This window comes from Heteronotia binoei, chromosome 10 (genome assembly GCF_032191835.1).
Source record: "Heteronotia binoei isolate CCM8104 ecotype False Entrance Well chromosome 10, APGP_CSIRO_Hbin_v1, whole genome shotgun sequence".
Classification (NCBI taxonomy): Eukaryota; Metazoa; Chordata; class Lepidosauria; order Squamata; family Gekkonidae; genus Heteronotia; species Heteronotia binoei.
The window spans coordinates 74,135,407-74,149,861 of NC_083232.1; the positions used below are offsets into that span (position 1 = coordinate 74,135,407).

Here is a 14,455-nt window from a genome sequence, read left to right on the forward strand (position 1 = left end):
GGGGTTCAACACTGCCTGCTCAGTTGGGAATTTGGTTCTCAGGGAGTGTGTAGCAGGAAAGCGTGCCAGTTTAAGCACGAATGCCCCATGTGCGGTGGGTCCCACTCCTTTGACAGCTGCCCGAAAGCTAGAGGATGCAAAAATCCTAAGAAGCCTAGTGGGGGAGGTGGAACCTATCAGGCTGGAAAAGGGGCCCAGCCCAATAAAGGTGGGTCCTCTTGAGCGTTGGCTGTCCAGGTACCCACGTAGGGCGGACAGTTTTTATTTGTTGGAAGGTTTTAAGGGTGGTTTTAGGATCCCTTTTCAGGGGCCTCGGGCCCCTTTTATGTCTGGAAATCTTAGTTCTGTTAAGGGCTTACAGCAAGTTGTCAGAGAAAAGATTGCCAAAGAGTTAGCAGAGGGTAGGATTTTAGGCCTATTTTCCCATCCTCCATTGGATAACCTTAGGGTCTCCCCATTGGGTGTTGTGCCTTAAAAGGTGCTGGGTGAATTTCGTTTGATTCATCATCTTTCTTTCCCCGGAGGGAGATCTGTTAATGATGGAATCCCCGAACACTTATGCTCCGTTGGGTACACCAGCTTCGACCAGGCTGTTGCCGTGGTGAGACGCTGTGGGGTGGGTGCAGAGCTGGCAAAATGCGATGTTAAATCTGCATTTCGCCTTCTGCCAGTGCATCCCGATGATTTTGAGCCTTTGGGATTTTCTTTTGAAGGTCAATTTTACATGGATAGGGCATTACCCATGGGCTGCTCTGTATCATGTTCCACTTTTGAGTGTTTCAGCACATTCCTGGAATGGGCTGTGTGGGAGAAAGTGGGTTTACAGGATGTCATTCATTATTTAGATGACTATTTTTTTGTGGGTCCTAAGGGGACTGGGCGTTGTGGGCAGCTGCTGTCGGGCTTTATAGAGCTGACTGCAGAGCTTGGGGTCCTGTTGGCTCCGGAGAAAATGGAGGGTCCAGCCCAAAAGCTGACCTTTTTGGGGATTGAGATTGACACTGTAGCACAGTTGTCCAAGGTACCTTTTCAGAAAACAGTCAAGTTAAGATTCAAGATTTTTTCCTTTCTTCTTAAAAAATAAGGTTACCTTGTTATAATTGCAGCAGCTGGTGGGGCACCTTAACTTTGCTTGCAAAGTGGTTACTCTGGGGAGGGCTTTTCTTAGGAGGCTCTGGTCATTTTCGCACTCACCTTCCGCCGGCGCGACCCCCCTCTTCACCGCGCAGGATCTGCGCGGATTTCGCACTAAATGCTGCGGAGAAGCCAGAAAAGCCGGAAGCTCCCGGCGCAAAAGCCGCTCAAACTGAAACCGCCAAAAAGCAGTTTGGCGTTTGCGCGGCTTTTGCGACGGGAGCTTCCGGCTTTTCTGGCTGCTCCGCAGCGTTTAGTGCGAAATCCGCGCAGATCCTGTGCGGTGAAGAGGGGGGTCGCGCCGGCGGAAGGTGAGTGCGAAAACGACCTGATGCTATGGCAGGGCTACACTCGCCTCAGCATAGAACATGGGTTACCAGCAGCATGAGGGAAGACTTAAGGGTTTGGCAGGAATTTTTGGAGTCCTTTAATGGAGTCTCTTTTTGGAGAGAGGCCATGAGGCTTGAAGCTGAGCTCCAGGTCATGTCTGATGCTGCTGGGTCTTTGGGTTTTGGAGTCTATTTCCGCGGACATTGATGCGCAGATAGTTGGCCGGACTAGAGCTATACATGCTGTTATATGGTGAGTTGGTAGGCTTCCATGAGTGACAGAAATGTATCAGAACAAATGACTGAAAAGGTTGTCAGTGAATGCCTCCTAAGCAGGCTGCAAGCCATAAGCAAGAATTTCTTAAAGCACAAAATGAGCTACAAAATCCAGTAATTCACTGCAGGATTTGGGAGAAAGGATACTGAGATTACAACAGCTTTGCAAATAAATCCGCAATTTCTAGCCAACATCAGCTGGACTGTCTGCCCTCACAGACCAATGAAAGTCACTTGCCTGAAAAAAACAGAAACCATTCTCATCCAAAAACTTCCGTATCAGCTTAAGGTGATCCTTGCTTGCCACAGGCAAGCTGGATCCTGCCCATTCTGAAAACAATGCTGCTTTCCTCCAGTTCAAAGAATCTTCCCCTGATGCTAGGGCTGCCAGGTTCTGGCAACTGGAGGGGAATGGGTGGGGGACTTACCAGGAGAGGGAGACCCAGGCAATGTTGTTGGCTACATGACTATGTTACTTTCAATGTGCACCAGAATGTCATCATGCTGCAATGTCACAGCAATGCTCTGGTATTTGAGCAAAAACTCTATGGTAAAATGGCTTCTACCATAGAGTTTGTGCTCAGATACCAGAGCACCATCTGGATGTCACCAGTGTGATGATGTCACTTCATACGCACATCAGAAGTGATATTGCAATGTCACTAGCAACATCACCTGTGCCTTCCTTTTCCTCCTGGCAAATTCCCCTGAAGGACAACTCATTGGTGGTAGTGGAGAGGACTTGGTGGTGGGGGACACCCGCCTCCACGAAGGGGACTGACAACCCTGCCTGATGATGGCCCTAATATCAGGGGAAGCACTCCTGTCAGAGGATGAGATCTGAATGACCTGAATTTGAGATTAAAAAACATGAGTTCATTTTTAGACTCCAGCGTCGTCTGGAAACACCCATCTGTGATCTTGGTTATTTCATTCAGTAATAAATTTATAACTACTCAGTTCCTTATTAACAAAATAAAGTTCTAATAGAATTACCTTCTGTTTGCCTGTAGAATGTAGAATCACTGCCACAAATACTTCCTTCATTTTCTATGGTTCCCTCGCAGAAGCTCCCGGCTTCTGGTCAAAAAAGACAATTATGCTCATCATCATTTTCCAGTGGAATATCAGGATAAAGAGATGTGGGGGGAGAGAGATTCTTAACACAGATATTGAGCACAAAACTGTTTGAAGGCATGATTTTATTCAGAAACATTTCCTTCAGTGGAAAAATCTCTCACACCAGGCTTATCCTAGTACTTAAACAACCTCTGTTCAAGTAAAAGAGGGGCTGTGAAGTTAACAATAAGGAAAGATTGCTCACAAAACGCAAGTGCAGAAGACTAGCTTTGAAGATAATATCCTGGACTTCAAATAAATCATGGATTTTAAAGGGCACCATTTCATTTAAAAAGAGACAGTTAAACCTGCTTCTGTATCAAAGGGAACAAGAGGACTTGTCTTACAGTCACACTGAGAAGAGAAAAATGAAAGTTAGCAGTGACAAAAAAAAAGAGATAAGGTATTTATTCTAAGTAGATATAAATTCCCATAAATCTGAGGAGGGGGGGCAGTTCTTTATTCGTATGGTTAAAAAGTCAGTTTTCTTCCACAACTCTCAGGTTGGAGAAGGAGAGGAAGCACACTAACCAGTCAGGAAGCAACCCTGGACACTCCACATTCAGAATTACCTTTCCATCACTCCCATCAATAGCAGTGGTTGGTTCCAGGATCAGGAGGCAAGGGAATTCCTCTCAGGACATTAATCCTCCATAGAGTTGCCATCTCTGGGTTGGAAATTCCTGTTGATTTTGGGGTGAAGCCTGGGGAGTGTGGAATTTGGGGAGGAGAGGGGCCTCAGCAGAATATAAGGTTTATAATATTTATATTAGGAGTAAACCAGTCTTGAACCTCTTCACTAACCAGATGCAAAAACGTTTTGCCTGCAGAGAACATTTTCCCAGCATAATTTAGAAGGATTTTGCATCTGGTTAGAGAAGAGGTTAAGGACTGACTTGCCCCCAATATATGCACTGAATTGTAACAAGGGGCTGATAACTTTGAAATAAATAGGAATACTCCTGAGGAAGACTTTGATTAAATGAGCCTATCTGGGTGCTCACTGGATGGACCTTTTCTTTGTAATATTGTAAGGTTGTACTTCTTTAAAATGTGCCAAAAGATTTGTATGATTCTTGAAAAAAGTTTTACTAAATGTATTAGCCAGCATATCACAGTGTTTGTACTCTCAATGATGTCATATGGACTGATTCCTCTCTGTTTCCTACTATGAAGTCATGAGATCAGCCTTGGCATAGACACTGATGTCTTCCAAGTCTCGTGAAATATTCTGCCAGAAAATTAGAGGGAAAGATGTCTACCCTTTAAGGCATGATGTAAAATAAAATAGTTTAAGGGGAGCACTTGAGGGAGGCTAAGGACTTCCCTTGGAAGCCAAGCAGGGTCAGCTTGGGGTAGTACCTCACTGGGAGACTAGCAAGGAAGAAAAGAGTTGCTATATAGAGACAGACTGTGGCAAAACACCTCTGTTCATTTCTTGCCTCCTGGGTTGCTGTAAATCAGCTATGACTTGACCACCAAGGGCAGAAAATGTAACACTGCACTTTTAATTTATTCTTTTATTGTTTTTGTAGAATGTGATTTAAAAAAAAATTCTGCTGGCGGAGTGGTAGTTTGTACCTACTTTTTTGTCAGCTGCTTTGAAACCCTCTTTAATGGTTACAAACATTTTAAAACATAAAACTGGGCAACTGTGGAAACAGGCAAAGACGACAACATGCTACTTCCTTAATTTCTTAAAAGATGAACTCTGCTTGCTAAACCCAGTTTCTAAGCAAGACATGGGGAGTTTGTCCATCACTAGTTATAATTAGTCTTCCAGCCTTGGATTATATGAAAGAATGACACTGATATAAGGCAGAGAATAGTTTAAAATCCTTGTTCCTGCTGGGAACCAGTGATACTTGATTCCACTGATACTTATGGATAGGCTATGTATTGTTATCTATCTATTCTCTGCTGTTCAAAGTTAGGTGGGACATATGATGCTGTTGAGCAACTCTGCTGAAGCAACAGATGCTCTCCAGATTCTCCTCAAAGGAATTCTCTCCAATTTACCTTATCTAAATTACCTTATTTCATTTCCAAAGAATAATGAATGAATCCAACATCTTCTATAATCCCATTTTTAAAATTTCCAAATATTGTTCTGAATATTGTGCATGTGCAATGCGTTCATGTACATTCCATCCTTTATAGTACCAAAGCACATTTGCACATGGATAAATGTGCAAAAAAAATCTTGATACATCAGTTAAATCTAATGTTGCCAATTCCAGTTTGCAAAATACATGAAGATTTGGGGGCAGGGTTTGCAGAGGAACTTCAATAGGGTATAATGCCACAGAGCCCACCTTCCAAAAAGGCCATTTTCCCCCAGGTAAACTGATCTGTATTGCCTGGAGACCAGTTGTAATCCCAGGAGATCTTCAACTACCACCTGGAGGTTGGTAACTCTAGTTGTTTTTAATGTAGTATTTTATCAATATAATGTGGTATTTTTGCGGTATTTTATCAACGTGAAGGAGTGCATGCATTACACCAGTAAAAAAACAGCATACAAAAATAATTTTAAGCAAATTGCATGAACAATCACATCAAGATTTTCTTTTTAGAAGCCCTTTATTAATACAAATGTGGGCATCAGTCTTATAGGGTGGGGAGAGGAAGTAGATAAACAGAAAGACCCCACAGATGTGACAAACTGTGCACAATTCATTCTAGAATTTTTGAATTTCTTCTAATTAGGTTTCTGGTTAAATAAGAATTAAGGAGCACAGAGATATAATGCAGAGAGAAATTCCAAACTAAATAAATAAACAAAGGAATAGAATTGTTGGGAGGGGGTGTCAATTTATCCCTACTAAGTTAATGGGAGATAATGTTGGAATGTTATTGAAAATTCTATGGGAGAAACAAAATATAAATAAAATAGATCCTTACAAACTTCTACTCACAGAGCTTACCTGGAAAAAGATTATTTAAAAAACCTGATATTATTTTAGGAAAGGGGTAAGAGAGGTATGAAGATTTAACTTGAAAGATACTAGCACAAAGCAAAACCTTTGTCCACTTACTAAAATATGTTGATTAAAAACATACATAAGAAGTTTAATCAGAGAAAAACAGAGCTAAAGCAAAAGCATCACTTTTCTTTACCTAGTATCTCAGAACAAGCTCCACTCTCCAGTCGATGTTTTCTATATAAATTCTTCAGGACTTTTGCACTTCCAAAGCGTTTGAAGCGACTTTTCACATTATTATAATACCATTCCAGGGACTGGGCTCTTAACAATCTGGGGGAAAAAGAAAGATTTCAGAATGTTTAAAAATATTAAAGTACTGCCATCTGAGTTTCTTTCAAAAACACATTTGGATTTCTAAATAGCTTTAGTTCAGGGATGTCAAACCCATGGTACATGGGCCAGAACTGGCCATGGCCTTTAATCTGGACCACAGCTCTCATCCCCACACCATCCCCTGCTTGTCCTCACACCTCCAAGCTCATTTGCTTCTAGTGTAGGGAGCAGAGAGCAGGGCTGTCGAAATTCCCAGTTCTTCTTCACTGGCTTCTCCTCCAGCTGGAAGCTCCTCTGGACTCTACTGAAGCACACACACACACAAAATTGCAAAGAAAATGTTGAATGGATTTTTCATTCCTAGTCTATCTGGGCCAAGAAACCTTAATGGAAGATCCAGTCCACATTTTCTTTGCAACTTTTTTTGTGCTGCAATATATTTCAATGGAGCTCATGCAAGCCATTTGGCATTCTTGGCTCCATTATCTCCAATGGGCCTTCAAGCCTTTTTCATCTCAAACCCTTGCAAATAAATGGTTGATATTTTGAGTCAGCTTGCTGCTGCTGAATGGACCTGAGAATGGGTGCCTGACAGCCAAAGGGGACATTACATGAAGAGCTACTGCCACTCTGAGTGGGGGGGGGGGGAGGAGGGAAAGAAGCCTGCAGTGCTCAGCCATTTCATATGTATCCAGGGTCAGAGCATTTTATATTTTTTTTAGTTTATATTTTTAGTTTCTGCTGTGATCCCTGTGTTTTTTTTATGTTTTATTTTAAAAATTGCACTGCTAAATCCCACTATCTCCCTACCTCTCCATTTTAGGCAGGCATCTTTTAAGAGTGGAGGGGGGGACTCCAGTTTTGCAGAGAAGTAAAAGGGGAGCTGATCTCTGCCACCTGGAGATCAGTTGTAAAAGCGGGAGATTTTCAGGCCCCACCTGGAGGCTGGCAACCCTACCCTCCACTACTGCTGCTGATCCATATCCCTAGACAGGATTTGATTGTGAGTAAACTTTAGAGTTTAGGGGTGTCAAACATGCGGCCCAGGGGTTGAATCAAGTCTCTGGAAGGCTCCTATCAGGCCCACAAACAAGTCTGCTTCCTTCTCCTTCTCTCTTGCTTCCTTCAGTTATCAGAGACTGTTAAATAAAATATTGCAAGTGTGCTAATCTTTTAAGCATGTTTCATTTTTTAAAAAGCTTTAATTGTGTTTGTCTGTATCCTTTATAAAGTTTATGTGCTTTAAAGTTTATGGCTTTAGAACATTTTTATTGCACACTTTGTCCTAGATGCTCTAGGTGATTTATATTGCTCCCCCTCCATTTTTTCCTCATGGCAACAACCCTGTGCTAGGTTGAGAGAGCATGATTGTGCCCAAGTCACTCATCAAGATTCCTGGCAGAGTAGGCATCTGGCCTAGGATCTGGGAGATCCAAGTTCAGCCTTCTAACCACCATGGGTGAGGAATGGCAGTGTACAGTTACATAAATGTATGAGAACACACACACACTTTTGGGCTTCTAGATACCCAGTGGGTTTATGTATATAACACATGCATACGTAAAATAAGCAACACTTTGATTTTTTTTTTAAAAAAACCTTTATTAGAGATGAGAAAATCAAAGACAGAAAAGCCATCTTGCTCTTTTCTTGCATAAAAATTGGGAGGGGGGGGGTGAGATAGCGATGCCAGCCTCCAGGTGGGACTTGGGCATTCCATGGAATTCTAACTCATCTCTACACTACAGAGATCAGTTCCCCTGGAGAAAATGGATGTTTTGAAGGGTAGACTCTGTACACCACTGAGGTGCTTGTCTCTCCAGGCTCCCTCCGCATATTTTCACCAACCTGGATCTGGCAACCCTACCCCTGCATCCCCGACAGGTGGCTGCGGGAGGCTGGCAACCCTAGAGGAAAATATGTTCCAATGTAAGATGAATTTTGGTGGGGGAGGGCTAACTAGGATTTGTCTTAAATAAACATCAAATGAATTGATAAATATTTGTAGCAACTTTTAAAAAACAACAACAGCAAAGGTGGGGAGAAGAAGCAAGACTGATGGCTCAGCTAGAATCAGATTTGCTGGAATACCCTGAGAGCCATCTTTTTTCACCCTCAGGCTATGAATGTATATTTATAATTGTTTGCTGCACTCAGTTCATTTAACACAAAAATAATAGAGATCTAAGCAAATTCTATAATGCTGAGGTAACATTCTTCTAACATTTTGTCAAGTACGATGGATTATCAACTCTGTTCCTTAAAAAAGTTAAGTGTGAATGAGATGTAGTATACATCTTGAAAGAAGACACAAGAAAACACAATTTGATTTCCTTTTATTTGTTCTTAAAACCATTTTAATAGGCTTCTGATAAGGCAGCATATGTTTTCAAAGAATCAGTCTCGTAACTAAAGTCCAGTCCATACGTGGTTTTAAAAACAGAGAAAGCAATTTACGGCGCCATCCTAAGCAAGTCTACACAGCAACCTATTCAGTTCTATTAAATGGAGCTTACTTCCAACAAAGTGTTCTTAGGATTACACAATTTACAGTGCAATCCTAAGGAAACTTTCCTGGGAGTAAACCCCACTGAATAGACTTGAGTAGGATTCAGAGTAGACCGGTTTAGGATTGCTCTCTTAATGTAGGAAAGAGTGTGAAAGCAAAAACAGTACCTAAACTGTCATGTGTTATGACTTATGTAGCTATGATGCACGTAAATTATAGATTACATGCATGTTTGGTAACAAAAGAAGGATTCTATGAGGATTTTTTTTTTTTTTTTAGCATGGAGGTTGATTTTTGTTAGCTCAGTTTTTACAGTTCAACCTTAGCCATAGCAAAGCCAGTTTGATGTAGTGGTTAAGTGTGTGCACTCTTATCTGGAAGAACTGGTTTTGATTCCCCACTCCTCCACTTGCACCTGCTGGAATGGCCTCGGGTCTGCCATAGCTCTGGCAGAGGTTGTCCTTGAAAGGGCAGCTACAGTGAGAGTCCTCTCAGTCCCACGCACCTCACAGGGTGTCTGTTGTGGGGGAAGAAGGTAAAGGAGATTGTGAGCCGCTCTGAGACTCTGAGTTTCAAAGTGGAGGGTGGGATATAAATCCAATTTCTTCTTCTAAATCCAATAGCCTACATACAGCCAACAAGTCCTTCATGCATATTGCAAAGTAAGGTCTTGCCTACAAATGCTCTTGTGGCAATAAACTAGTCAGGTCAGTTCCTACATTGCAGGAAAGATCTATGGTCCCCCATCACCCCTGGGCATCTCTGATAACATCTGATAATGTCTGAACCCAAGCAAGTTACATGAGGGGAATAGGTGATGATAATCCCCAGTTATTTCTAGGTATCCGATGCTAGATCAAACACATCAAAGGCTGACCAAAATTACAACCATGCTCTGATATAATTAATATCATTAATCCAATTGTGATAATTTCCATTTCAGTGATTGATACAATCCTTGAGAATTTACCTAAACTGGAGAAAAATGAATTACAGACAGAAATGTACTTCATATCAAAAGCAATATAGCAAACAAAAAAGGGGGTAGGGTGGGAAAGAATCCAAATAAGTATAACAACTGTAATAAAGAAAATTAACCCATGGTATTAAGAGAGCAAAATGAACTGACTAGTGAAACAACATTTCTGTGCACATCCCTAGTTCCTTCCATATACTTGGTGCTGTCTGCCTAACCATGCTTCTTCTATGGGATCTTCTAGTGTTCAAATGTTAGTGGATGAAGCTATAGAACGGTGGCAACCATGGTGGTCTTTATCATGAAAACTGCTTCCCACATTCTGTAAGGCTCTCTGAAGAGCATCAGGGCTATTACTAAATCATGAATTTTTACATCAAATAAATCACAGCTATTTTCATACTTCTTTACTTCTGATAAAATGCAGTTGGCTTAGAAAGTATGACTGGAAGTGGTTTGGAATTTAAGTTAGAGTAGCTTTATGTTTACCAGAACCCTGACATTTTGAGATTTCTCTCTGTGTCTAAAGTGCTGTCAAATCACAGCCAATTTATGGTGACCCCAGCAAGTGGTTTTAAAGGAAAGTTAGAAACACAGGGAGTTCGCCATTGGCTTCCTTTGCAAAGGTTTCCTTGGTGATATCCCTTCCCAGTATTGACCCCTACTTAGCTTCTGAGATCTGATGAGATCAGGCTATACCATACTGCCTTCCCTATCCTTCAAGTTCTGACATTTCTCTTATTAATTTTTACACTAAACCATATGCATTTATTCTGCAAGCATTTACCAACAGATTACAATGACTCTTCTAAAGCTTTTCAGCCTCTTAGCACTCCATAAGTCCCAATGTCCTTCTCGATTCCTCCTGTGTGGAAAGGATTTGAAGGGGGATGAGCAGCTATCCTGGTTAGATACTGTAATAAAGAGTCTATACAGAAAGGAAATAAGGACACTGTCTACTTATTTCAGAATACTTTAGTGTTGACCTGCATTTTAGAAGTCCATGACTTCCTGCATTCTCCTCTTCATTTGTCCAGTATAATGAAAAATCTCCATTTACAGATTTCTACAAGGAAGCATTTTGTTCCTCTTACCTGTACTGCAGTGTGTGCTAATTCTTTGCATAAAATGCAAAATCTCTTTTAAAGAACATTAGTCACACTCATTTTAAAAGGAATGAGATGGTGGTAGCTTTTTCTTTTTTATTTCTGTGCTACAAAGATAGCCACAGCAATTGTTCATAGCTCTAAATCCCAAGGCCACTGTTGTGTTACATAATGTAATTATGAAGTCAAATCCTATTATACAAATTTTTTTTAAATAAATAATATTGTGACTTTCAGTACCAGTGTTATGTGGCATGTGATTAGTCAGTCCATAGAGAAGTAGTGAAAATTTAAATTGATTAAAAAAAAACACATTTGAGTGAGTGAATCCATGGTAAAAATGATGGCATGAACCACAATGACAAATGAAATCACTGAAAAGGAGAATGCAAAGGTAAAAAATAATCACCCCCAAATCAAAGAAGAGGAGGAGGAGCTTGAATTTATACCCCACCCTTCACTACACAAAGGTGTCTCAGAATGACTTACAATCTTCTTTCCCTTCCCCTTCCCACAACAGACACCCTGTGAGTGAATCCAGGGCCTTAGTGCAGATGAAAGATGGTTAAACCCAGCCACTATCTGCACATTTCCCCTCTGAAATTGCTATGTGCAACACAGGAGGAACCCATTCAGGCACAAATGGTGCAGGGGTGAAAAAGTTTCTCTCCCCTGTGCCACACCCCTAATATGAAACAGGGTCCCCTATAACAGCTATTAAAAAAACCCACAGGAAAGGTGTTCATTGTTACCCAAGGAGCTAGGATAGGTTATACATGCATGCCTATTCTACAAGCCACTCTCCACAGTTTATTTATTTAAAATGTTGTACCCCACTTTTCCTGCTAAGGAACCCAAGAGATTAAGAAATGGAGCGAGAAAGGTCTTTACATTGTCTGATCCAATAGTGAGTGTAATCAAGAGCCTCAGAGGGAGAATCCTGAAGTGTCAGCAGTGAAGTAAGAATCTGGGGTCTATGGAATCTATGAAGCTCTTGGGAGGAAACTGAAGGGAATAGGGGTGCAGGTAGTGTTCTCTTTGATCCTTCCTGTCACAGGAAGGGCAATACAGTGGCAGAAAACAATAATGGAAGTGAACTACTAGCTGCATTGGTGGTGCTGGCAGGAGCAGTTTGGATTCTGAAACCATAGCCTAGGTTTTCTGGACAACATCCTACTAGTATGCAGTAGACTTCACCTATCAAGATCAGGGAAGAATGTGTTTGGCAGAAACCCTGGACGACTCATCAAGAGGGCTTTAAACTGACAGCATGAGGGGAAGGAGACAACCAACATAGGAATTTAAATGAAGGGGAGCAAACAGAGGTCTGCCTGGAAGCGCTGGATCTCATGGAAACAAAGGTGCGGGGCTTCAGGTGTCTATGTATTAATGCCCAAGTTTGGGCAATAAGAAGGAAGAGCTTGAGCTGCTAATGCAGACAGAGAAATATGATTTAGTAGAGACTTGGTGGGATGATTCCCATGACTAGAATGTAGTAGTGGATGGATATGGGTTGTTGGATGTGAGAGATTTTTCTTGTAAAGCAAAAATGGTCAGAGTGGGCTACTGAGCAGTCCACTTCTTCCTGTAGGCCATATTCCAACAGGCCTCTGACTAGCCAGAACAGCTCCACAGACCTATACTGATGAACCAGTAGCAGAAAGTGTTGTTTCTTTACCACCATGACTGCCAGGGAATATGCTTTAAAATGAGCTTTTGCCCATGTTTTAATGGAATCATCCTGAACCTTCCTCCACAGTCGCTCTAGCCATCTCCTTTGTTTTTTCATCATCTGCAGCCCCTCAGTAAACCAAGGAGCTACCTGGGCTCTAACACTTGGGAGAGGGTACCTGGAAGCAATCCTGTCAACCACACAGATGATTTCTTCATTCTAGAGGTTAACCAGGACATCAACAGGAACACCAGCCATATCAACAGGAAAATCCTCCAGTCATCAGAAACCATTTGGATTTATCTGGCTCCAAGGGCAGATCACTTTAAGAGATCCCCCAGCCCTGAAGAGTCTCAGTATCTCTGTAAGTCTGAACCCAAGCAAGTAGTCATCATAACAAAGGAAACATTGTCAATTCCTCCATGCTCAAATCATATTTCTCCTGCCCAGAATACCAGATCAAAGTGTAACCAGCATATTGTGTAGGACCTGCTATTATTTGAGATAGGCCCGTGGTTGCCATGGAGGCCGTGAAATCCTGAACTGTTCCTGACAAGACAGCCTTGACATGAATGTTGAAATCCTTCAGGACAACCAGCCTGCAAAATGCATTTAATTATGCAAAGATTCAAGTCTAGTAGCATCTCAGAGACCACAATATTTTTGAGGTATGAGCTTTCACGGGCCAAAGTTTTGAGTCTTGAAAGCCCATACCCTGAGACAAGACACATGATGGATATAACTTCCCAGCTTGCATGAAATCTGCGACCTCTTAGATAGCAAAGCCTTCTCTTTTTCAAAGGGAATCTTAATCAAATAAAATGAGATTAGGATTTACAGATTTGGGATCAACCAATGGTAAAGAGGTTTTTAAAATAATCCTTCTAGGTGTTTTGTTCATTTCTTGAAACAAATGGGGTGGAAAAATTATCAGGGCAAAGATATTCTACTTACCAGATTAGTTATTGGGGAGAGAGGATATGTTCCATGTTACAGCAGGTAATAGGTTGCCCCTTTGGAGCTTAACTAATGTAGGGTGCTAATTTGCAGTCTAAAGAAGTGGATGCCAAGAGACTTCTCCATCACACTAGAGTATGATACATAAGGTAAATAATGGCTTTTGTGACAGCTTGCTAGAAGACTGTTAGATTACTTTCCTGAGCACTACTTAATGCAGAAAGGGGATCCAACATGCTCAAAGGAGAAGGCAGGAGACAGAAACACTGGCTCTGCTGCTGCAAGGGGTCTGCTACCTATAGTACCATAGGCAAATGGTTGCTGAGTGTCTAGCATCAGTCAGTGTGGGTGTAGTCAGTGGCATAATTGGCTTGTACTGGGAGGGTACTAGAATCATAGAATCATAAGAGTTGGAAGGGATCTCTAGGGTCATCTAGTTCAACCCCATGCACAATGCAGGAAACTCACAAACACCTAGGCTTCCCAATCTCCAGGTCCCAGAGGGGGATCCCCCGGTTTTACAGGCTTCCCCCCTCCCTCAGCCAGCTGGCCGGCGGGGGAAGCCCCGCCCCCACAGCCATCATGCACCTCCATGAATGATTCCCCTAGGGAATTATGGGGAATTGATCTGCAAGTATCGGGGGCTTTGGGGGGGCTGTTTTTTGAGATAGAGGCACCAAATTTTCAGTATAGCATCTAGTGCCTCTCCCCAAAATACCTCCCAAGTTTCAAAAAGATTGGACCAGGGGGTCGAATTCTATGAGCCCTAAAAGAAGGTGCCCCTATCCTTCATTATTTCCTATGGAAGGAAGGCATTTAAAAAGATGTGCAGTCCCTTTAAATGTGATGGCCAGAACTCCCCTTGGAGTTCAATTATGCTTGTCACACCCTTGTTCCTGGCTCCACCCCCAATGTCTCCTGGCTCCACCCCCAAAGTCTCCTGGCTCCACCCCCAAAGCCCCCAGATATTTCTTGAATTGGACTTGGCAACCCTACAAACACCTCCCCCTACATTTACAGGATCTTATTACTGTTAACCAATAAACAACTATGCATCCCTACAATGCTGCAGCAACAGCCCCTGTACCTTCATTGTGCCTCCTAAGTCCCTCTAGTA

At 42.0% G+C, this 14,455-nt stretch overlaps 1 protein-coding gene across 2 annotated transcripts in view; it reads right to left on the bottom strand.

Moving 5' to 3' along the window:
• Positions 1-14,455, bottom strand: part of MYRIP (myosin VIIA and Rab interacting protein) — a 186,285-nt gene that overhangs the window by 58,372 nt on the left and 113,458 nt on the right. For both annotated transcript variants that reach the window (XM_060247526.1, XM_060247525.1), the window contains exons 3-4: positions 5,979-6,115; positions 2,736-2,819 (exon numbers count right to left, since the gene is read on the bottom strand). In XM_060247526.1, coding sequence (XP_060103509.1) covers positions 2,736-2,819; positions 5,979-6,115 — 221 coding nt within the window. The remainder of the gene's footprint in view (positions 1-2,735; positions 2,820-5,978; positions 6,116-14,455) is intronic.